The sequence below is a fragment of the Pseudopodoces humilis genome, chromosome 2, assembly GCF_049639895.1.
Source record: "Pseudopodoces humilis isolate 2021_Gansu_Grassland_sample_001 chromosome 2, ASM4963989v1, whole genome shotgun sequence".
NCBI lineage: Eukaryota > Metazoa > Chordata > Aves > Passeriformes > Paridae > Pseudopodoces > Pseudopodoces humilis.
Window position 1 is genome coordinate 113,091,670 of NC_142201.1, and position 23,622 is coordinate 113,115,291.

Here is a 23,622-nt window from a genome sequence, read left to right on the forward strand (position 1 = left end):
AAATTAATTAATACAGCATTAACCCGCACAGAAGACGCGTTTAAACTGAGCTGAAATTTAAATTAGTTTAAGAATCCGGCTGCTTTTTGACCAGCCGCGATGGAGGATGTGAACAGCATCACTGCAGGACCAAATTCAGGCTCGCTGCACGGCCTTAATCCGCTGGCACCATCTTAATTAGATTTTAATTACGTTTTAATTAGCTGAGTTGTGCTGGTGCGGCCCGCGGCCGCCAGGGGGCAGCCAGGGCACGGCCCCGGACTCTCATTTTTGCTTTAAATTCGCTAATTAAGCGTCAGTAATGAGCCAAAATCCGCCTGCCCTTCCGAAACCCGTGCAAAAAAGGGTGGGGGATTTTTGATTGGTTTGGTTTAGGTTTGGCTTTTTTTCTTTGTTTTATCATTTTCTTTGGTTGGGTTTTTTTTTGGTTGATTTTTTTGTTTGGCTTTTTTTTTCCTTTGATCATTTGAGAATGTGAAGTTATTTGAAGTTATTCATATATTTGTATATATGAAATATACAGCTATTTCTTTAAAAGTGTGTTTCTTAGTAGTCATGCTGTACACAATTGCAAGAAAGAAATTTCTTTTCCTCTTTAGTTCTGGTATCTGTCTCTCTATCTATATATTTATACATCAAGCTAATAGATATTTTTTTTTTCATTCCTTTGAAATTATCTACAAAATTTGAGGTTTAGGTAGGCAGGGATGCATGATAACAAAATGATAATTTAATACTTGCTAGCAGATAATTGGTTCCTGCTTTTTGTTCAGGCCAGTGTCAATCTGTAACCTTGGTTTTAGTTTGTGGTTTTTTGTTGGTTTGGGTTTTTTTAAGGCCACTGAAATGACCATCATGTAAGGGGCAACTCCTCACCCTGGTGCCATGAAAGCAAACAAGAAAACAAATAAAAGCTGCATAAGTCATGTTGCTTATTCTGTCAGTGTTCTCTGACTTAAATACTTTGCTAGGAAGAGAAGAAGACTGCCAATTAAAAAAAAATATAATTATCTGACCAGTAACCATGATTTGATTTTTCAAGGTCTGGGGTTTTTTTTACTTGGGATTTTTTATTCTGCCTTTTTTCATTATTACTATTTTTTTTCTCTATTTTATTTAAGGCAGACAAATATGAAATTTCCTGACTTTCATAGCAATAGAAGGTATTGGCACATCTCTTTTATAATATGCTTTGCTCTCCTAAATTAAAAGACACCCGTTGCAGGCTGGTTTTTAGAGAGCTGATGAGTTAAATGAATCACCTGCTGAAGACACCTCATTCTCCTCATCGCCTGCAGCTGGCTCCTGGATAAAATGTGTACTCTAAACACCTGGGGTGGGTTTCAGTTGTTTAAATATCCAGTCCTCAGCTTATTTCAGCTTTTTGTTCCTGGGAAAGGTGGTTTGGAGCTGGCAGATCATGTAGGATCCACGCATCCCTGAGGCTGCAGGTAGGAACCCAGGTGATACGGGCAGGGAAAATGTTCTGAGGTAAATTTGGTGTAAAAAAAGGTTGCCAAAATAACGCAGGAGCTTCTTTCCTCAGTGAAATCTGAAAAGGCACAAATTTTAATTTGTTTCCTGCTGGGATTCTTCTAGGCTGACCTGAAAGGAAAGCCTTAAGGATTAAGAAGGTATTTCATTTTCTATACCATCTGTATTTCTCCACCCCATCTTCCAGTGCCTTTTTTCTTACATATTTTTATTCTTGTTGTGATTGGTTTTTATTTCTTACTCATTTTATTACTCCTGCCTCCCTCTACCCTTCCTACAGCTGCATTTTAGGCTCCACCTCAGTTTCTTCACCCACTCCTGATTTCAACCTGCTTCTAATGATTTTCTCTCTTACTTGGGTACTAAGGACCTAAATTCCATGCTAAAAGAAAGCAAACATATCAGATTGTAGAACTACATTGTCCTTGATGGCTGTGGCCAAAGAAAACCCACAAATACTTCACAGAATCCTCACACAATCATAGGATGGTTTGGATTAAAAGGGACCTTAGATATCATTGAATTTTGAGGTCAGAATTTCGTGTGGGAGCAATCCTGGGATGTGTTGAATTTTTGGAGGTGGAATGGAGCTGAGGAGGAGGGAGGATAACCCCGGTGTGTGGTGCCAGGGGCAAGAATTTCCCTCCTATTGCTCCTGTCCTGGCACGAATTCGGTGTCTGCACCGAAACTGGGTGAGGGCACATCGAGCTGGATGAGGAGAGGGTGACCGGCACTCGATTGTGATGCAAATTCAGAGTTACCCAACATCATGAGCAAGGTCCGAGCCAGCTTTCTGTGCTGGTCATTTGTCTGTGCCGCTCGTAGCTCAGCAATTTTCACTTTGGATTGATTGCAAAAGCGTGGTGTGAGCAGCTGAGAAGGAAAATGCACGGCAGCTTTGTGTTTGCTGTCGTTTATAAGCAGCAGGGGAACGCCAAACCCGGCTTTTTGTTCTACCACATTTTTAATTTTTTTTATTGGGAGCACCTTGCTGGACATTTTAAGGTTGGAAACTGGGATCCGAGAGTGGAAAAATGTGAGGTGCACGGAGCGGAGGAGGAAGGCGTGTAGCCGTGGGATGCTGATGGGATGCTGCAGGGGAAACGGAGCATCGGTGTGTGCCGGGAGTGTGCCGGACTCTGACTCGGCTGTTTGCAGGTTGTGAAGGAAATAAAATCGTCATCTGATTGTGGAGTGAATCCAGGTTTCCAAATATAAGGGGTAAGGTCTGAGCAACATTTTTGTCCCGTTTATCTCCGCAAGATGCAGCTGGAAGCTTTTCAAGCTATCACTTGTAAGGGGGAAGGTCAGAGAGAGCTTTCTGCGCTGGCACACTTTCCTTGTCGAATTTTTAGCTGGAAACAATTTGTTTTAGCATTAGCCTCCCTTTATTCCCGGGAATATTGCGGTAGGTGTAGCTGAGAGGGGCAGCGGTGTGGTTTGCACGGCTGCACACCAGCAGTGGATTTCCCCGTTTGTAGCTTTTCCATGGGAAGAGCTGCTGGAAGCTGAAGGTTTGAAAAGGGAAAAAAACCCGCAATTCCCGCAGAGCCTTTCTGCGCGGCGGCGGGTCCGGGAATTCGGGTCCGGTCCTGCCGGTGTCTGCTGGGCGGGCTGCGGGGACCGGGACCGGGATCGGGATCCAGGATGGGGATGGGACCGGGATCAGGGTAGAGCCAGGATCGAGATGGATTCAGGATGGGGGTGGAACCCGAGACCGGGACCGGGATGGATCCAGGACCGGGATCGATCCAGGATCGGGATCAGGATGGATCCAGGGCCGGGACGGATCCAGGGCCGGGATCGGGACGGATCCAGGACCGGGATGGATCCAGGACCGGGATCGGGATGGATCCAGGACCGGGATCGGGATGGATCCAGGACCGGGATCGGGATGGATCCAGGACCGGGATAGATCCAGGACCGGGATCAGGATGGATCCAGGACCAGGATCAGGATGGATCCAGGACCGGGATGGATCCAGGACCGGGATCAGGATGGATTCAGGACTGGGATGGATCCAGGACCGGGATCAGGATGGATCCAGGACCAGGATCAGGATGGATCCAGGACCGGGACAGATCAGGACCGGGATCAGGATGGATCCAGGACCAGGATCAGGATGGATCCAGGGCCGGGACAGACCCAGGACCGGGATGCGGATGGATCCAGGACCGGGATGGATCCAGGACCGGGATCAGGATGGATCCAGGACCGGGATCAGGATGGATCCAGGACCGGGATAGATCCAGGACCAGGATCAGGATGGATCCAGGACCGGGATGGATCCAGGACCGGGATCAGGATGGATCCAGGACCGGGATGGATCCAGGACCGGGATCAGGATGGATCCAGGACCGGGATGGATCCAGGACCGGGATCAGGATGGATCCAGGACCGGGATAGATCCAGGACCGGGATCGGGATGGATCCAGGACCGGGATGGATCCAGGACCGGGATGGATCCAGGACCGGGATAGATCCAGGACCGGGACCGGGATGGATCCAGGACCGGGATGGATCCAGGACCGGGATCAGGATGGATCCAGGACCGGGATCAGGATGGATCCAGGACCGGGATAGATCCAGGACCGGGACCGGGATGGATCCAGGACCGGGATGGATCCAGGACCGGGATGGATCCAGGACCGGGATCAGGATGGATCCAGGACCGGGATGGATCCAGGACCGGGATAGATCCAGGACCGGGATCGGGATGGATCCAGGACCAGGATCAGGATGGATTCAGGATCAGGATGGATCCAGGACCGGGATGGATCCAGGACCGGGATAGATCCAGGACCGGGATGGATCCAGGACCGGGATGGATCCAGGACCGGGATGGATCCAGGACCGGGATGGATCCAGGACCGGGATGGATCCAGGACCGGGATAGATCCAGGACCGGGATGGATCGAGGACCGGGATCAGGATGGATCCAGGACCGGGATGGATCCAGGACCGGGATCAGGATGGATCCAGGACCGGGATAGATCCAGGACCGGGACCGGGATGGATCCAGGACCGGGATGGATCGAGGACCGGGATCAGGATGGATCCAGGACCGGGATGGATCCAGGACCGGGATGGATCCAGGACCGGGATGGATCCAGGACCGGGATGGATCCAGGACCGGGATCAGGATGGATCCAGGACCGGGATGGATCCAGGACCGGGATCACGGCCGGGAGCCCGCGGGCGCCGTCTGGCGGCCGCCGCGCGGCAGTGCAGAGCAGCGCCCTCCGGTGGGCAGCGGCGGAACCATAAATCAAATTTATTTATTATTGTTTATTCATTCCTGTTCACGCCGAGCTGCTCAGGGAACCCAAGAGATAAGGAATTTGGTTTTTTTTCCCCCCAGCCCAGGCAGGGAATTGTTTTTGAGGAAAAAACCCCCAAATTAGGTCTGAGGGGAAGAGAGGGGTTCTGCGTTAAGTTAAAAATGCATTGGGAAAAGTAAGTCTCTGGAACATCTCATATTTTCTTCCAGCCTGGTTTTTGTGTGATTTGCTCTTGATTCCAACTTCTCCCCAATCTTTGGGGTTAAAATGAGCTGCTGGGTGCTGAGCATGACGGAAAACAGTGGGAAAACTCTCTGGATCAGGCAGTGGGAGCCTCTGTGTAGTGCCATAACACAAAACAAGGACAGACTGGCAGGGGAATACTGACAGTTTATTTCGCAGAGCATTGCAGAGTTTATTTTGGTCTAGCTCTAGTCCCATCAAAAAAGTATCATCCTCTTCTGTTTTTCAAAAAAAAAAAAAAAGTAGCAAATATTCAGGACAATAACAGTCAGTGCATGATGCATGAAATTTGGGTCTTGTAATCAAAAAAAAGAAAAAAAGTTAATTGTGAAAACAACTCTTTGCTGGTTTGATCACTTCCAAGCTTTTAAGCACTTTTAACCTTTCAATAAAGTCATCTCTAAGGACAGAAACAGAACATGCAGGTGATGACCAACAGATGCTGAGATTTAACAACATCTCTCACTGGGCAATGACAATCCACCAGGAATGTTTCAGCACAGCACCACATCAAAGGGAGAAGCAACGTAGTTCTCAAAATACCTCCAAACCCACCAAAATCCTGCAGTTCTGCAGAACAAGACACGCTGGATTTCATGGACTCGAGAGTACCATGGAGAAGGGCAGGATTTGGGGAAGGTAAGAGGAGTGTGGACCAGGGGCTTATTCCACTTACATTCATAAAACCCAGGGGAGATGCAAAGGAATAAAGTCTTGACTTCAGGTGGTGCTTTTTAGAGCACCAAAATTCACATTGTCATTATCAACATGCTCTCTACACAGAGTCAAGTTGGCCACTTCTGGCCGCAGCTCCCACACACCGAGCCCAAACTTCAGGGTTTCAAAATGCCACTGGATTTCAGCCTTAAAGCACAGAGCAGTTCCAAAACAAGAAAAAACTGCTCAGGGTTGTTTCTCTCATGGCTTTGGGTGTAGAATGTGATGTACAGCATCCCCCTGACTGCCTTCTCCTCTATTTTTTTTCATTTTTTACCTTTTTTTTTTTTTTTAACTTTTAACCTCTGGCCTATGATTTTGGGTTAAAGCCTCTTGCTTTTTGGAAACTTGCTGATGGGAGCCTCTGCCTTCAGAGCCCGTCAGCGTCTGCTGCAAGACCATCACTCTTTTGGAGGACATGAATGTGCAGCTTTAAAGATCCTGCTTTTTACAGCAAGGAACAAAGGTCTCCTTGCAGGAATAAATTATATCCCGGGGCTGCTTTGCCTCCCAGACTATTTACAACTTCTTCACCCCCGGGCACCTTCTCAGCCCAGAGAGGTGGAGCTCCCACTGCACCACCACCTTCCTCTTCCAGAAGGGAAGCAGGGGGTGACTGCAAATGCCACTTGGAGTGGCAGGCACTTCAGCCAGACCCCAGCAGTGGTGGTGCCTGTGGCACTGCTTGTCACGAGCCATCCGGGCTCCCAGCAGAGCCCAGCTTGGGGAGAAGAGAGAAAAAAAGGGAAAAAAAATAAATATCAAAACCTGCTGCCAGCAGAGACCAATCTATAGCCAATGCTCAGGATTTGCCTTCAAAACTCTGGCAGGACATTCCAAGAAGGCCATTCCCCATCGAGCATCCAGGCTTTGGGGAAGGAGGATGGGACAAGGAGCAGGTGCCCAAGTGCCTGAGCAGTGCCAGCCCTTCCCTGGCATGGAAGAGCAGCGTGAATTCCTCTCCCAGGCAAGCTTCTCTTCTCCCAACAGCCTCCTGCCGCATCAGAGCTACAATTCCGTTGCCCAGGAAAAGGGGAACGAGGGGAAAAACAAAAGAAAAGGAACCATAACAAAATCAACACTTCACAAGAACATCACAACATTCAGCTACACAGTCGCTGCACCAGGGGAAGGGCTGGGCTAGGGAAAGGGGGAGCAAGGAGACACACAGCCAATGTGCCACTCCCAAAACCCCCCCCCGAGGGGACTCAGGCTCTCACATCAAGATTCAAAGAACTTCAGCCATAAGGTGGAGGATTTAATGAACACGGTATTTCCACTCATGCCCTGAAAAAATTACACTCAAAAAAAAAAAGACAAAAAAAAATTCAAATTTTCTACATATTTACAAAAATAAGCCCCCCAGCCTCACAACCAGGGAGGTGGAGCAGCCAGTGGTGGGGAGTGGGACGGGGGTTTCTGCCCGACCAGCAGTTCCTCAGAGGTTCCCATCCCACGGGAAGCAGGAGAGCACGGCTCTCGCTGCCGGAGCGCGCACGGGGCCGCAGCAGAGCCCTCAGTTGATGCGGAGTTTGGTGTCCCGGTGATCCGTGGGCGTCACCATCTCGTTGGCATAGCCGTTCTCGGAGCAGAAGGACAGCTCGTCCGTGGTCTCCACGCCGTTGTTGATCTCTGGGAAGGGGCAGAGAAAGCAGAGCTGTGAGCAGGGGAGCTGAGCAGCCACGCATCCAGCTGACCCTGCGGGGAATTAGGAACGCTAACTCCTCACTCGTGTTCTGAACGTCATCTGCCCCCAGTCTGGAGCTCAGCTCTGCATTTCAGCCCTTCAAAATCCGGCCACCACCAGAGCTGGATGTCCCCCTACACCTGATGTCATTGTCACAGGGCTGAGCAAGTCACCTGTGGGAGAATGGTACAGAGCAACTGAACCTAACCCCTACCCAATGGCCATCCTGGGAAAGGACTGACTCCTCTGGCCCCTGGTTTCACTGGGAAAAACCTGCACCCGCCAATGATTTAATGGTAAAACATCCACCCTAGGCAGGAAGAGTTGTTTCAGAGGCTCAAAACTTCAATCTGCACCCCCCCACCTCTAAGGGATTTTATGTCTGGGATGTTTTATGTCTAGGACATGTTAGGGAAGCTTAATTCTGCTGTGCCAAGCTGCTTTCCTTGTCTGGTTTCCCTGGATTTATACCTGATTTTCACCACCTCTGGCTGGCATTTCACACCATAAGCAAAGTTGCCTTTTTGCTCTGTCTGTGCCCAGTGCACTAAACCCTGATCCCTGCTGGGCATCTCCAGACCCTAAATACAAAAAAAGAAAACCCATAACAAAGCTCAGGGGGTGGGGGGATTATATTCACATTCCTTCAAAGGTGAGTTTTCCAGCTTCATGCACCACATTTAACCTTTTAAAGCTAAACATTTCCATCTTTGCTCACAGTTTTGCTATCTTAGAGATGGTGTGTGATGGACACATTACCAATGTCCTCCAACAGAAATAAACTCTGGGAGGAGCACAAGGATACCAGGAATGCCACAGCCTCTAATGTCACTGAATTCTGGGTCTGCCCCAAACTCAGCACCGTATTTGTGGTCACATATGCCATCATCAGTGGGTTTTATGGCTTTTGACAATGGCGAGCGGAGAAGACGTGGGACAGCGTGAGAGGGGATAACCAGGGAAGCTGAACTTCAGGATTTCTGCCCATATCCCAGTGCAGCAAGGTCAGTCCAGCCCCCTGGATCAAGAGCAGCTCCTCCCCCAGTAGGGTGGGAGCTGAGGAAGGGCCCCACCAGCCCCATCCCTACCTGAGAAGATCAGCTTCTCCTTCATGATCTTGACGTCCTGGCTGGAGCGGCGGACGGCGGCGCTGAGCATGATCTGCTCCGGGTTGTAGGTCCTGATGCTTCCCAGGCGCCACCTGCAAGACAGGATCAGGAGCTCAGGGTCTCCCCGGACACAGGAGCACCCTCGGTGCAAGAGGCCACCGAGTCCCTTTGCCCCCTTGCACCTAACACAGCCCCACGTGGCGGGAGGATGTTCAGAGGTGACTGTGTCACCCCAGGCACCTTTAACCACCTTGAGCACCCTAATTCCACCCAGGAATCAGACCCACGGATTCACAAATCCACGAGCTGATTTCCCCACAGCCCTGTCCAGCTGTACAAAGGAGACAGAGGTGTTTAAACTTTTAGAGGGAACAGGCTAAGAGAAGTAAAGCCAAGTAAAGAAACCACAAATTTTCTCTCACTGAGCGCCGTGGTCAGGCTCGTGGGAGAAGAGAGCTCAGAGATAATTTAAAATTTCAAACCTGAGACACAGCAAGGAAACGGCCTCAGACTGTGTCAGGGGAGGTTGAGATTTGGCACAGGAAATATTCCTTCCCCAAAAGGGCTCTCCAGCCCTGGCACAGCTGCCCAGGGCAGTGGTGGAGTGCCCGTCTTTGGAAGGATTTAACAGCCATGTGGATGTGGCACTTGGGGGCACTGAGAGCAGCCCTGTGCCCTCATTAGGAGGGCAAGGTGGGCTGCTGGAATAGGGGAAAGAACCAACCTGGTGGGCTCAGCCAAGGCAGATGTTCCCAAGATCCCACCACAAGGGGATGATGTTTAGGCCAGGCTTTCATAGCCCACACCCCACTGAGCCATCAGTAAATCCTCCTCACCCTGCCACGGATGTCCTAAAGCTATTTGATAAAAAAACAGCAGGAATTTAGGGTGGCTTAAGAGGTTTCTGATCTGCTGGCACCATCTAGTGGCTCACCCACACAAGAGAAGGTGATCAAAACAATCACCTTCTCTTCAATTTCTAACCCCCTACCCATCCCCAGGAGCAGCAGAAGACTGGAGGAGCCCACAGATCTCCAGCCAGGGTCTACAGCATCAGCCTGACACACCAACAACCACAAAAGAGGCCCTGCAATATTTTTTCCCAGGTAAACGTAGCTGGTGTCAGTTTTGTAGGGTTTCCACCCCCTTCCCAAATCCCAGTGCTTGACACTGGGTGTGACCTGAATCTGGCTTTGACCAGGGTACAGATGAAGGCTACACAGAAAAGGAGGGGTGGGATGGCAACACGGCACAACTCACAGACCCATGGACAGAAGCAATGCAGAGGGGAAGCACAAGGAGGCAGAGACATTAAAGTATAAAACAAATTAATTTTTTTTATCTTTTTTTCCTTCTATCATCATCATCTAAACTGAGCCACTCTGACCTGGAAGAAAGTATTTTTTGCCTTAGTGTCCCCTGCAGGCAGATCCCACTAAGGCCACTGTGACTGCAAGATCTCATGGGGTAAGACCCTCCTTAAACTCAAAATCAGGACCAAAACCACGCTGGTACAAGTCTCTGCTTTGCCCACCACACCAGGATTTTCAGCATCAAGTCACTCTGTGGCCGAAAGGGACCTCTTACCCCCAGATCCCAGCTATCCCACGGAGGAGTGGGGTCATTCTGAGGCACAGAGAGCCCAGCCTCACACACGTGCAGGGACTTTTCTCCTCCTGCCAAGAGGAACAAGCTCTGCTCCGTGCTCTCCACCTCCCGTGGTGGCCGTGGGCAGAGCCAGGGAGGTAAAACACACACGAGGAGATGATGCCTTCTCTCACAGGGAGACTGAGCCAGGAGAGAGAGGGTCACCCCATCTTTCAGGGCTGCTTTGAAATATCCTCTCAGAAGAGCCACCAGTACATTTAACCACGATGGAACTCCAACCAACACCACGTGAAACGCTCTGTGCTGCGCTCAGAAGCCTCGGGGTCTCCAAAAAAGCTGGTTGAATAGAAAATAGCACCTCTCCTACCCCCTTGGACTCTGTTGTGGTGGACCAGGTTTGGGACAGCAGCGTGCAAAAAGGCCAGAGAGACAGCAGGAAGGTCCTGTTCTGGGAGGCTGGAGTCAGAGCAGACCAGACGGACACGGGGTGGGAACAGACTAAAAAATACTGGGACAACAACACAGAGACAGCATACACCGGGTTAGGGCCATGGCCAGACCCTGGGGTGGGAGGGGAGATGCTCAATGCCATGGAAAGGGGGTGGGAGAGGGGCAGGTCGAGGAAAAAATGGGGTTGGTCGGCGCTGAGGTGGTCAGATGGAGCAAGCACAGAGCCAAGCCAGCTGCAGAGTCCCCCTCCTGTGCCTGCTCCTGCCTAAAGCCTGCCCAGCTCCCCCACAAGTGAGGGGAGGAGAGAAGGGGAGACCACCCGACCTCCCTGCACCCACAGGAGGGCTCAGCCCGGCCCCACAGCCAGGCCCTGTTTTGGGGAGATGCCGCAAGGCAGGAACACCAAAGCACCTCAGGGACACCTGTGGGGGCTGACCCTGACCCCGAGGCTGGGCAGAGGGAAGGGGCAACCACATCCTCAGGAGAACAACCCCACGGCACAGAGGGGAGCAATGGAGAAGGGAACACGGGGAGAGTCTGGTCCGAGGAGGGAGAAGGCTTTAGTGCAGTGACAAGTGACAGCGCTTCCCTCCGAAGGGGTGGGAATGACTGGTGAGGGAAGGGCCCAAACTGGGAGAAAGGAATCTGGGATTCTGACTGATGGCACTTCAAATCCAGGCCCCAGGCTCAACTCCCTCCCCCACTGCAGTGCTCTTATTTTCACACTGTTTCCAGTTTCACAGGGGTGCAACTCGGGAGGATCCCAAGCAGCAACTGAGGAGCCCAACCTTTCCAGTTGTCAGCCCCATTAATTCAGAGAATTAATTACAGAAGTGCTACTTTCTATAATTGAATAGATTCCATGATTTTCTTTAGGATAGAGGGCTAGTCTCAAACACCTCTGGCAAATACAGGAAGGAAGGGGAAACTTTGCATGGGATTATTTCCACAGAGAAAGCGTTACATCCTCTGGGAATCTCCCAGCCACAACGTGCCCCAGGACCTCAGAATTGGGCTGTTTTAAAAGGCAGTGACTTAGATTATTGTAACAGAAGGTCAGATTGCCTTCAAAACATCGACTGGCTTCAGCATCAGACTTCCATGGTGCTCATGGCTATGGACTATGCAGCGTTCAAACCCTCACGGTCCCCTCCTGAAGCCAGATGTTGGAAAGCATCAGAAAAGCTGCATCCTACCCTGTCCATCTGCAGTGAAGCCATAGCAGAGAGGGAGAAAGAAAGAGAGAAAGGAAGGTTGAATGAAAAAGAGAAAGAGGAGGAAAGCACCAGAATTACCTGATCATGTGATAGCTGTGAGATGCCAGAATGCAGCAGAGAGAGAAAGAGGAGGAACATGCACAACAGTCAGAGCAGTAAGAAAATAAACAAGGCAAAGAGGCAAAAAAGGTTAGTTAGAAGTCATCACAGTTGGTATTTCCCCTCTGGAGAGGCTGCCACGATCCTGTCACTGGGGCTGGAGCAGAAGAGCAGGAGCAGTCCCTACCATGGCTACAGAGGAGAGAGAAGCCATGCAGAGGACAGAGGACGAGCACATCGAAGCAGTGCCTCTGCTCCCACCCACCCCCTCATCCTTGCATGAAGGAAGCAGCTCTGGATAGCCCCAAAAAAGGACTTGGGGGGGAAAAAAAACCAACCAAACCAAACCAACTAACCACACACCAAAAAAAATCAACCATGACACCGAAGGCCAAATACCCCATTCCCCAGAGCTGAATCACATCAGCAGGAGGGACCTGGGCAATCTGCTCTGATTTGGTTTTGACATATCCTCAGCCCTGCTAGCAATTCTCCCATGTGGTGAAGAAACTGGAACATCAGGGAAAGGGGTTTGCACAAGACTCTTGGAAGAGCAAGCCCTTTGCTGCAGAAAAGTCCTACTTCTGGAGTAGAGTTTCTCCTTCTTCTTTCTAACCAAGCAACTGATTTGATTTGCAGTGTCATAACGTTTCCCATAGTAATTCCATGCCTGTGGCAGGGGTGTTGGAACTAAATGGTCTTTAAAGCCCCTTCCAACCCAAACCATTCCATGATTCCATAATATTTCTACAATCCAAACAGGAACAAACTGATTTAAGAAAACTGTAACATGTTCTTTTTGAACACTGTAATAGTGGAATCTCAAAATCCCTGTCCTCTTCCTCCTTTAAAGTACTAGAATGTCTTTTTCAACATCCATTTCCCTAAAGCATTTACAGTTTCTCTTCCACATATTTCAGGAGCAAAGCAAGGCATCTGAACACTACTAATTTGTGATCTCTCATTCTTAAAAGGTGCATCCAATTCTCCATCCCATCCTGGGAGTGGATTTATTGTTTGCAAGGATTTTTAAAGTAAGTATTTCCCCTGCTATTGCAATCCAAGAACTGAGGCTCAGGGTACTCCTCACTCCCATCTCCACCCAACAATCTGGACAAAAACACAGGTCACAAATACACAAGAGCAGAGCTGTAACAAACTTACTTCTGGAATATAAAAACTCCTACAATTATGAGAAATGAAATGAGATCAGACGTGATCCAGATTAGGTGGTACTCGTCTGGAGGCTGCAAGACAGAAAACAGAAGCAGACCTTTAAACACTTGGGTTTGTGCAATCACAGGGAGACCACCCATGGCTGGAGTTACCACCAAGGAGCAAGAAAAGCACAGAGCTGCAGGGGTTAGGTATAAATCACAACATTTATGACCTTCTTAATGCCAGGCTGTCATCCAAAACTATCAGGGAAAGCTGCAAACAGGAACAAATTGAAACTCTCCCTCCTTTTGTGCACTGACATTTTCACAGAGCTCTCTGGGCTGAAAGTTTCCTATCTCAGCTGTACCTCAAGGGGTGACAGCAAGATGCTGTTTGGCAATCCAAGTCTGGGGGAAAACAGGGAAATATATCCATGCAGGGTCCATTTGAAGTGTAGATGGGACCTTTTAGGCACAGCCCCATGCTGTGAGTGAGATTTGTGACCTTCCAGGCACTGGTAGCTCTGGTTCCAGTTGCCAGTCTAAGTGCTCATCCCACCAGCTGATCCCAGCTGAACCATCATCACTGGCTCTCTCCTTCTTGTCCAGCAATGGGGTAGCCAGAGGTACAACCTGCTCCTCAGTTTGGGATTCAGAACAGGCCAAAACCTAATTTTACAGCTTGGCCAAGACACAGAGGCCTGGTTTGCTGCTTTGCCTGCAACTCTTAACAGCTGCTCAGCAGGGAAACGCTCAATCCCAACCAAACCTCCCCCCTGGATAAACCTCTCAGCTCTACAGCCCCCTCCTCCTGCCAGCCCCTCCCAGGGTGGTGCTTACCATGAGCCAGATGGGGAAAGGCACCTTGCGGAGGACGTGGGAGCTGTCGGAGGTGACCGAGGGGACGCCGGCGCACCACAGGATGGAGAACAGCCAGGGCTCGTTCACCGTGTACAGGTTCACGCTCAGGTTGGCCCTGGCGTAGTCCCTGCCGAGGCACACACGCAGGGTGACACACAGCACCCCACCAAACCTCACCCCCAAGAGGAGAGCTCTCGCCATCGACCGCGGAGAGGCTTGAATTGCACAGAATAAAGAGTTTTCAACAGCGCTTCGTGAGGGCACTGCGAGCCAATGTTTGATCCTGACAGCTTTCCTCACCTCTTGGCTGCTGTCTGGCACAGGCCACAGACCATCTCAGATGCTTCCCCAGGAATGATGGACATGGGGTGTTTCTGGAACAACCATCTCACCGTGCTGATGCGAAATTAGCATCTGCCTCAGACGCCTGTAACATTTCAGGGGCAATCTGCTTAATTAAACACTGACAGACCTGTCTCCAGCATCAATCCCTACAACTTCCATGCCCTTGTTTTGGGGACAATTGCAGAGTTACAGCTTCCAGCCTCCTGAGGTCATTTTCCAAGCAGCTAAAGCTGCCAGCTGGGGTCCAGGAGCTGCCAGCAGCAAACCAAGCGCCAGAAATTACCTGGTACCCAGATAATTCACATAAATTGCTCTATTTCCTTATCTATGAAGCAGAAGCATCATCAGTCTCCCTCACCAGGGCAGCACAGATTAATCCCTGCAATTTAACACTGGCAAAACACTTTGAGGTGCAAGGTGACATTCAGGACATGGAAATCTCTCAGCTCACAACAGGAACAAGGTGCTCCAAAGGGGTTCTCAAGGGCAGGGGTGGTTGCAGCAATGTTGCACCCAGGTGTTGGATTTGGGGAGAATGGAGAGGACTGTGTCAAACCAGGGCTGCAGCAACATTTGACTGGGCACCAAGAAGGTTCAAGAAACATTCAGGTCACAGCTCTTATTTTGGAGACAGCTTAGGTGGGATTGATGGGAGATTGGGGCTGATAAACTGGGTGCGATGAGTGAGTGAGCACAGAGCCCTCTCCATTGGACAGAGAAAACAGGGGGGGAAAAACAAGCAAGAATTATGCTGCAGGTAAAGCATGACCTTGGTTTTAAGGGTGAGGAGCTGGACTGACTGCTGGCAGCCACAGAAAGACACAGCTGGATCACCCCAAACAGGGCCACGCTCTCAAACAGCTGCAGGCTCAGCTCTTCCCTACTTCAGCTCTAACATGCAGCCAGACAGCTCCTTTGGAGATATTTCTCTTCTGCAAACCTGTTTAATTAAAATTTAAAAAACCAGAAAAGCCCTACTAGAAACAATCTGCCCTCCCTGAGAAAGGGGGAGAAGCTGGGAGCTAAAACAATAAAAATTCACATACAGGCCCAGGCAGGACAGGAACCCCTTGCTGGGCCAGGGTCACTAGAGAGAAGAGCTGATCACAGTCTAAATAGATGATACAGGACAGGAGTTTCTCTTTCTGCAAAGAGAAATTTCTGAAAGCATATCCAGACTTTGGTCTAATCAAAATTCCGTGCTAGCAGCTCTGGAGCAGACAAACGGAAGCAAAGGGCAGCTGCTAATGAGGGAACTCAGTGTGAAAGGCCTTCACTTTTTCCCAGGGCTGTGAGTCTAATAAGAATCAGCCAATTCATACATTTGTATTTCAAAGAGGCTCATCATATCCTGAGACAGCATGTAGAGATGTCAGAGGCAGCCGTGCACTCCCAGAAACAGCCTGGATTCCGGATGATGGGTAGGGAAAAGCTTGCACAGCTCAAGCTTTCAAGAGCAAATCCATCTGGAAAGATCCCTCTGTGCAGCCAGACAGGCTGGGATGCTCAGGAAAGGATGCTGAGGGCTCTCACAGAGGGCAGTACCTGACATCCTCGTTGGTGACCTTGGTGTAGCGCAGGTTGAGCCTCACGATGCCCTTCTCCCTCAGGCGCTCCACGTCCAGCTTGAGGCCAGAAGTCTGCTGGAAACCTGGAGCAACCTGTCTGACCAGCTGTCTCTCCGTGTCTGGCAGCCACATCACCTGGGGGGGAGCGGGACAGGGCACACATTATGGCAAATGTGGTTCCCAAATCTGGGAACACTCCGGCCCAGGGCATGGCATTCCCTGAGCTCACGCCCGCGTGGTCCCGAAATCAAATCAACAGCTCGTGCTCAGCTGCAAGAGGTAAAGTGGATCATTGAATCACAGCGTGGTTTGGGTAGAAAGGGACCTTTAAAGCCATCTCATTCCAACCCTTTGCCATTCCAACACCTTTCTCTAGACCAGGCTGCTCCAAGCCCCAACCAGGCTGGTCTAAATAACTCAGTGACACTCATTTACCAAGGCATCAGAGCAGCACAGAAGCAGCCACGTGCATTTGCAATAGGGAACCAAAAACCTGAGGGAGAAATCCCACTTCACATCCCCAGATCTGTTTTAACTATTCTTCTCTTGCTCTTCATCTCCATCTCTGTTGTGGCCTTAGTGGGGGCTTAAAACAAAAAAGAGGGAGAACCAGTTTCCTTCTGACTCTGAGAGAACCTCTCCTGAGCCATACCAGGTGCTCCATTCCAACCTCTGTGACCGCTGGTACAACCTCCAGTGCTGCCCCACTGGAGACACACCAGGATTCACGGAAACCATAAGGAAGCCAATTCTGGAAATATCCCCAACCCCACAGAACTCACAGCCTGCTGCTGAATTCCCGATGCCAGGATGGTTTCCAGGGTGATGTTGATGTAAGTGCTGTAGTAGGGATGAGCTGCTGGCAGGTCCTGGAAGTTCAGGATGAGGGAGGTGTTGTCCTTGATCACTTCCAGCATGTCTTCCAGCTTGCAGACTGACTGGTTGGCAGCCTCCAAGTAGTCAGCCCTTGAGAGGGACCCCGCTGTCCAGAAAGGGTCGTTCTGAAAGCAGAGCACATCCCAGGATTAATGCCACAAAGCCCAGACTCCCTCAGTGACAAGGCTGACTTTCTTATCTTTTCTTTGTGGAGATGACTGTCCCAAAATTAAATTAAAAAAAATAAAAACTAAAAAAAAAGAGGGGAACAGTGTATAACACACTGTTTTTTCTGTCTTTTTTATAATCACATTCACCCCCCTCGGGGTCCTGAATTTCTTTGTTGGTGTCAGCCACGCTCAAGGCTCCTTTTTCCAGAAGAGGCCCAGAAAGACAACATTGTCACTAAAGGACACAGAATGATTCACATGAACACCTCTCAGTGGTATGACAGGAAAAGAAATAACTTCATTTTCTGACCCCAGTATTTATAGATTCTCAACTATGACCAGGGATTGGATAACTAAGTTACCACCTTCCCAAGCACACTGGTCACGAGAAACGTCCATCAAAGGATGTTTCTTAGAAGGAATGTATAAACAATTCATGTTGATAGTTACTTTCCTGGGAAAGTAACTAAAACTATGAAAACAAGATCAGAATGTTTAGTTTTCAGGGCGACACAACATGGCTTAGACCAAGCCTAAGTTTAGTAGAGACAGAACTAAACACGGTCCGTGCACACCCGGTCCAGCCACACCACATCACCAAGGAGATGGATCTGCAGCCTCAAAGAGGAGCTGGGCATGAGCTGTGACCCCAGGGCTCCATGGCACCCACCTGCAGGAACCACTCTCCAGCGTTGAGCTTTTCCAGGTCAGTCCAGTTGAACATGGAGGAGTGCTCGTGGGCCCGCTCTGGAAACACCTCCTCCACGTTTGTGGTTCTCCTCAGAGTCTTGTCATGCATCAGAAAGGGCACCCCATCATAGCTGCAAACACAGACCCTGTTACAGGTGAAGGAGGGAAAGTCCCCTTCCCACTCCAGCCTCTCCCACATCAAAATCCTTGTGAAGGTCTCAACCAGCCTGAAAAAGCATCCTCAGGAGGAAAATCTCTCCTAGATACCAGCCAGATGTTGGCAGTCACTGCTACACTGGTGTAACAGTGTCCATGCCTCATCCACTTCTCCTCATTATCCCCTCCAACTTTTCCATTTCAAACTCAGGTGGCTTTGACAAAAAAAAATTCAGGCTTTGACCCTGAATGCTCATCAAAGCTTCCTTTCTCAGCCTCTGCAGCTCCCAAAAACATCAGAGCTTCCCCTGGATGTACAGACACACACAGACTCTCCTCACACTGCTCACAGCAGATCAGGAGGGAAATTTTCAAAGCCTCTGAAGACTACATGTGAACATCAGGCTTTCAGCAAGATGCAAGGCTTCAAAACCACCAAAAATGTTCTCAAATTGCCTTCTCCAATTGAAAACTGGTTTCATGCCCACATGAGCTAAGTTCATGCTTAAAGGAAGGAAAAAAAAAAAACCCACACCTCTCAGATGAAACTAAGCAGACAAATGTATTCCCTGGGTTTTTTTAGTCATATGGATATTACAGAATAATGGTTCTGGAAAGCATAAGAAACTCTTTAAACTTTCTTCCACTCAATTTTCAGTGACCAGATCAGTGGTAAAACTACACAGGGTAGTGACAGGTTTTATCAAAGGCAGGGGAGCAGTTGTCTGCACCCAGAAATCAGGACAAACCCAGGGCAGCCAGCCTGATAGCAATGACATTTTCCAAAGCAAGGAGCTCCTAACAGGAGCTCAGAGAAAGTCTGAAAAGAGGATGGGGTGAAATGACAAATCCCATCTGAATTAGGAGACAACCCAGAGCTGTTTCCCAGAGGGAGAATGAAACCCAGCTTCAGATGATGGAGCAAACATTTGCCTCAGCTGTATCACTGCCCTCAGAAGTCCCTTCTCACAAAGGTCACTGGCATCTTTATTTGCTATTTCTGGCCTGTGCTGTGCCAACTCCTTCCCCCAGCCCAAAGCAACCCGCTGACACGGCAATCCCACGCTGCTGCAGTCGGAAAGGGTTTAATAAATACAGTTAAAAATAAAATAAAAAAAAAAAATGCTAAGCAACTGCAGAACGAAGAGTGTGGAGTGTTTAAAAGTGCCAAGAGCTCAAGTTTAACATTTCATAGAGGAGCAGAGCACTGCCAAGCCTTAACCAGGGTGCAGAAATCCCACGGGGCACTTGACATTGGCTCCCTCCTTTCCAATCCTTCCCTCAGGGAGTCACCCAGCACCCCTCAGGCCTGACCTAGGTCTGAAGCAGTGATTCAGAGACAGAAATCAGAGCTTTAGAAGAAGAGATGTGGGAGGGGGTGGAAGAGAGGGAGGAACAATCCCAGGCTCCTGCTGCTTGCAGCAAAGCTGGCTTTCCAACCAGTTTGTGATGCGGAATGGGTGTGGAGCAGGGTGAGATGGCTCTGAGCAGGTGTCCAAGCTGCCCACCCATGCTGATACATGCCTACAAGAACATGGAAATGTTCCAGGAGGATGGACCCATCCAGCCACAGGTACAAAGAGCACAAGGACAAGGACAGCAAGGGGTGCTGTGCCACAAACCCTTCCCGAGGGTGCTGCAAGCTGCACCAAAATCCCACTTTTCAGTCGGAAAGTCAATGGGATCCTCTTTGTCTGAAGGCACTTGGCTCTCTTGGAGAAGGCTCAGGTAGCTGGGCCATCAAGGGCATGGTTTAAGCCTGGAGTGCTCCTCTGGGATGGCTGGTGAGTGGCAATGGGGAAGGATCTTGGAGCTTTTCCAGCTCTCCTCCTCCCAAAGCCCACCTTTCTCCTTGGCCAGGGTTAATGGATTCAGCCACGCGAGCCAAGTGCTCATCTGGGAGCTGGACACTCAAGTACTTATCCCCTCACAGCAGCTGATGAACTAATTTTGGAAAAAACAAGAATTGTATAACACACATCCCAATTCATACTCCATCCTTCCACAGTGACCTTCCACTCACCAGTGGGAAGAAATTCCTTCCGTTTTTAAATCATTTTCTCTCAAAAAAAAATTATGCAAAGCAAAAAGAAAGCAATTAAAAATAAAAAACTTCCTTCTACCAGGCAAAAGCATCTGTCCATCAACACGAACCTCCGAAGCAGTCAGGGAAAAAAATAAAATTTGAGTCTTTCTTGTGTTTATAAGTGGTACTGGGACAAACTGAGAGCAGGAATAGTAAGGAACTATCCAACTCCTAGAAAAAAGTATGGCTCTGGAAATAAACCTCTATAAATTCTAACTGGTCTTGTCCACTCAGCTCAACATTTGCCAGCAAGGAATGACTTTTTGACAATCACCAGGTTCCTCCTTCCCTAAAGACTAATGCCATGTGAGGGAGAGGAAGAGGAGAAGGAAGGGCTTCCTCCTGCTGTATTCTTGGGATGGTTTTTCAAGCTTGGTGGAAACCCTCCTGTGCAACCAAGTCAAATTGGGATGTCTGCTCTGCCTGCACCTGGGCTATCCCAGAGAAAGTTACATTTAAGCAGCTGTGTCTATTCCCAAGGCTGTGTTTCACTGGAATAAAGCAGGCTCTAGGATAAACTACAGCCTTCTGGCAAGTGAGGATGACAAAGAGAACCAGGCCCCCTCATTTGGACAAGTCCACCTTTCACCACCTATTTTCACCTTGGTGAAATAGTCAGCAGCATCTGACAGAGACAGAACTGGAGGAGCTCACCAGGACAGCCCTTTCCAGGGGGAAAAAGCTGCAGTGAGCAGTCACTGGATATGCTGGAGCACTCCTGGCTTGCACTGTCCACAGGAGGTTTGAGAGCAGCCAGCACACCGACCTACCTCAGTACCACATCAGCCTGCACTCCATACACCTTCTGCTCCACTGCCTTCTGGAAGGACATCAGAGTGTTTTCTGGTGCCAGCTGTCAGGAAAACATAAAGAAAAAAAAAAAAAAGCAATGAGAGATCAGTAGCATGAAGGAAGTTTACAAAGCAGTGTCAGCAAGGATGCTGGGAGAAGGATTTGGAGATATCAGGGACTCAAAATGTTATTATTCAACGTCTATCTCTGCCCAAAAATTCCTGCCTCTTCCATACCATTGAGAACAACCAGACCACACATCCTGTAAGACACATTTTACTCCCACTTCTACTCATTCCAGAGTCATCTATTAGTCTAAAAATCAAAGAGCTTCTTTAATAACAAATGTTCTAGTTAGTTTTACCAACAATTAAAAAAATAAGCCTAGAAAATTTATCCCTGTGGCTATTAGAGAGAAGGACTCAAACTTTATTTGAAATTCCTCCCTGTTGAATGGACCAGATGGTAACAGAATTAGGGTTTGTTTAAAATAAAAATGGTGTGAAGATAAATACTTTGCTGCTCTACAAAAGCAGCACAGTGCAGCTACTCCCAAAACACCTACGAAACAACACAGGCAGACCAAGAAAAAAAAAATACTGACAACTCCAGAAAGAAAACCAGGGAGATTTTTTTGCACTGAATCACATCAAAATAAAGTTATTTTTGAAAAATAAATTACTTTTTTCCCCAATTCTTTTCAGGTTTAGAGCACCTGTAACACCCTGTTTTTCCACCACCAGGATCAGTTCCATCAGGACACAAAGAGCATTCACATCCCATGATTTACTCAGGGACTGCAAAGAGGAATAATTAAGGGCAAAGTCCTAACTGCACCATGCAAGTGAGATATAATAATAAAATAATAAAAATAAATATAAAACTTGCTTAAGCACTTGGAGTGGCTGTAGGTGACATTTGTTTTCTGATCACTTCCCAGGCTCAGGTCAGCAAAACTTTGGGGTAAAATAATCAGAGCAAATGTCAGCACCAACCTTTACCCAGCTCCGTTATCTCAGCACTGAATTCCCCTGGCTCCAGCCACACATCAGTACAAGTTCATTTTTATGTTTGCTCAACAAAGGCAGCACAGAGCCACATTATCTTCCTAAAACAGCTCCCAATCAAAGCCAGACTTGTTTAGGCGAAGACAGAGGCGACACCCCCAGCGCACAGCCCCGCGCTGGGTCACCCAAGGTCGAGCTCCAAGAGGAGTTTTCCACATGTTCCCAGGGCTGTCAGCAGAGAGCAGCAGCCACAAGGATCTGGAGAATCCTAGCCAGACTTGCTCGGATCGCCTTGGGTTGTTTGTGTCCCTTCCCAAGTAGCTCAGGTTTCTGCAGGGTAACCCTGCGAGGTGATGCTCTCTCTACGCTTCAGTGTTTGTGCCCAGCCTCCCATAAAAAACCTCTCCTACACGGACAGGCTGGGACAGCAGGGAATGTTCACCTGGACAAGAGAAGACTCTGGGGAAATCTCAGAGCCTGCCAGCACCTAAAGGGGCTCCGAGGAGACCTCATTGCAAAAAGGATTGGAAAAAAGGAGAGCACATTTTACAGAGGCAGACGGACAGGACACAGGGAATGGCTTCCCAGTGCCAGAGGGCAGGGATAGATGAGATATTGGGAAGGAATTGTTCCCTGGCAGGGTGGGCAGGCCCTGGCACAGGGTGCCCAGAGCAGCTGTGGCTGCCCCTGGATCCCTGGGAGTGTCCAAGGCCAGGCTGGATGGGGCTGGGAGCAGCCTGGGATGGTGGAAGGAGTCCCTGCCCACAGCAGAGCAGAGGGATGAGATGAGCTTTAAGGTCCCTCCCCACCCAAACCATCCTGTGGTTCTGTGATTGGAACCCTCCAGGCAAAGACAGATCCCCCTGTGAGCAGGGGGCGAGTCCCCAGCCTGCCACCCTGCCATAAATAATTGCTCTCCCAGCGAGACCAGCACCGACCCAAAACCTGCCCCGCTGTGAACCCAAACCTCTCGGTCCATCCCAGCCCTGAGGGAGCTGCACAAGCCACTGACACCAAGACACAACTCAGCAAAGATCAACCAGAGAGCCAGGAAAGCAAATTTAACCTTTTCCACCAATACCAAATGCTGCCTCTGTTCCCAGAGGTGCCACCACTCCAGAACTGGGATTGCTCTGTGCCTCAGAGCAAACCCAGAAATATAACATATAAACCCTGAAATGTGAGGGGTTTTGTGAGAAAGGAAATTCTGGGGTGCGGGAACTTCCATCCTCTCACCCTGCTGTCCCTCCAAGAAGGAGGGAGCTGAAGCCCCAGGTTAAGCATGTTTAAGGCAAAGATGCATCCAAGGGGGGCACCTGCAGTTACAGGAATTAATTGCTGAGATTATTGTTATTTTTTAAAAAAGGCTTTACAGCCAAAGTGCAGTAACTAAAAAAATGCACAATCTTTCTGCTTGTATCTCTCTCTGTATCTCTCCAGGCTTTTTTAAGGGATACCTGCTTGGTACAATATATTCAGGCATGCTATGTTTAAAACCTAAATCCATGTTCATAACAGGGGATACAACCAATTCCTTCAGGGAAAGAAACCTTGGGGCACAAAGCAATGATTTCCAAACCTCCTCTCTTTTATAAACAGTGCCCACGTCACTGAGAGCCAGACAGACCCAGCACAGGATTTCCAGAAGCTCTTCCTTCTCTCTGTGCTTGGTTTGTGAGACTCATCCCCTGCAAAAATCAGGCTACTATTCATTTCTTCCTGCTGCACAGACACAGCAAGTAATTTCTAGAAAATTATCGTGAATTAACTAATTTTGGTTATTTTTGTGCTTAGGAATCCACTGTTAATGCATTCAAACAGAGTCACGAGCTTTGGGGACCTTTCTCAAAGAAGATTATGAAACTGTGTTAGAGCAGCACAACCTGGCTGCAGCTGGACATCACCACATTGTGCTTTTCCCTTAATTAGCCAGGGCTTCAAAAAGCAACTCATGGCATCATTTGTTGGGGAGGTTAATGAAGAAGCCTGGACAGAAGAACCAAATTTT

At 49.1% G+C, this 23,622-nt stretch overlaps 1 protein-coding gene and 1 long non-coding RNA gene across 12 annotated transcripts in view; one reads left to right on the plus strand and one right to left on the minus strand.

The window, feature by feature from the left end:
• The first annotated feature begins 1,399 nt into the window (after window positions 1-1,399).
• Window positions 1,400-2,188, plus strand: LOC148184963 (uncharacterized). The gene is made up of 3 exons (XR_015771931.1): window positions 1,400-1,451; window positions 1,547-1,634; window positions 1,775-2,188. It is a non-coding gene; the product is annotated as an uncharacterized LOC148184963 (long non-coding RNA).
• Window positions 2,189-7,112: 4,924 nt separating this feature from the next.
• GDPD5 (glycerophosphodiester phosphodiesterase domain containing 5) overlaps window positions 7,113-23,622 on the minus strand; it is a 102,307-nt gene continuing 85,797 nt past the window's right edge. For 10 of the 11 annotated variants that reach the window (XM_088051749.1, XM_088051753.1, XM_088051745.1 and 7 more), the window contains exons 9-17: window positions 20,586-20,668; window positions 17,554-17,704; window positions 16,620-16,838; window positions 15,815-15,972; window positions 13,904-14,051; window positions 13,071-13,153; window positions 11,886-11,900; window positions 8,512-8,624; window positions 7,113-7,368 (exon numbers count right to left, since the gene is read on the minus strand). In XM_088051749.1, the coding sequence (XP_087907875.1) occupies window positions 7,253-7,368; window positions 8,512-8,624; window positions 11,886-11,900; window positions 13,071-13,153; window positions 13,904-14,051; window positions 15,815-15,972; window positions 16,620-16,838; window positions 17,554-17,704; window positions 20,586-20,668 (1,086 nt within the window). In that variant the 3' untranslated portion in view covers window positions 7,113-7,252. The remainder of the gene's footprint in view (window positions 7,369-8,511; window positions 8,625-11,885; window positions 11,901-13,070; window positions 13,154-13,903; window positions 14,052-15,814; window positions 15,973-16,619; window positions 16,839-17,553; window positions 17,705-20,585; window positions 20,669-23,622) is intronic. The other variant, XM_088051746.1, reaches the window with a different exon arrangement.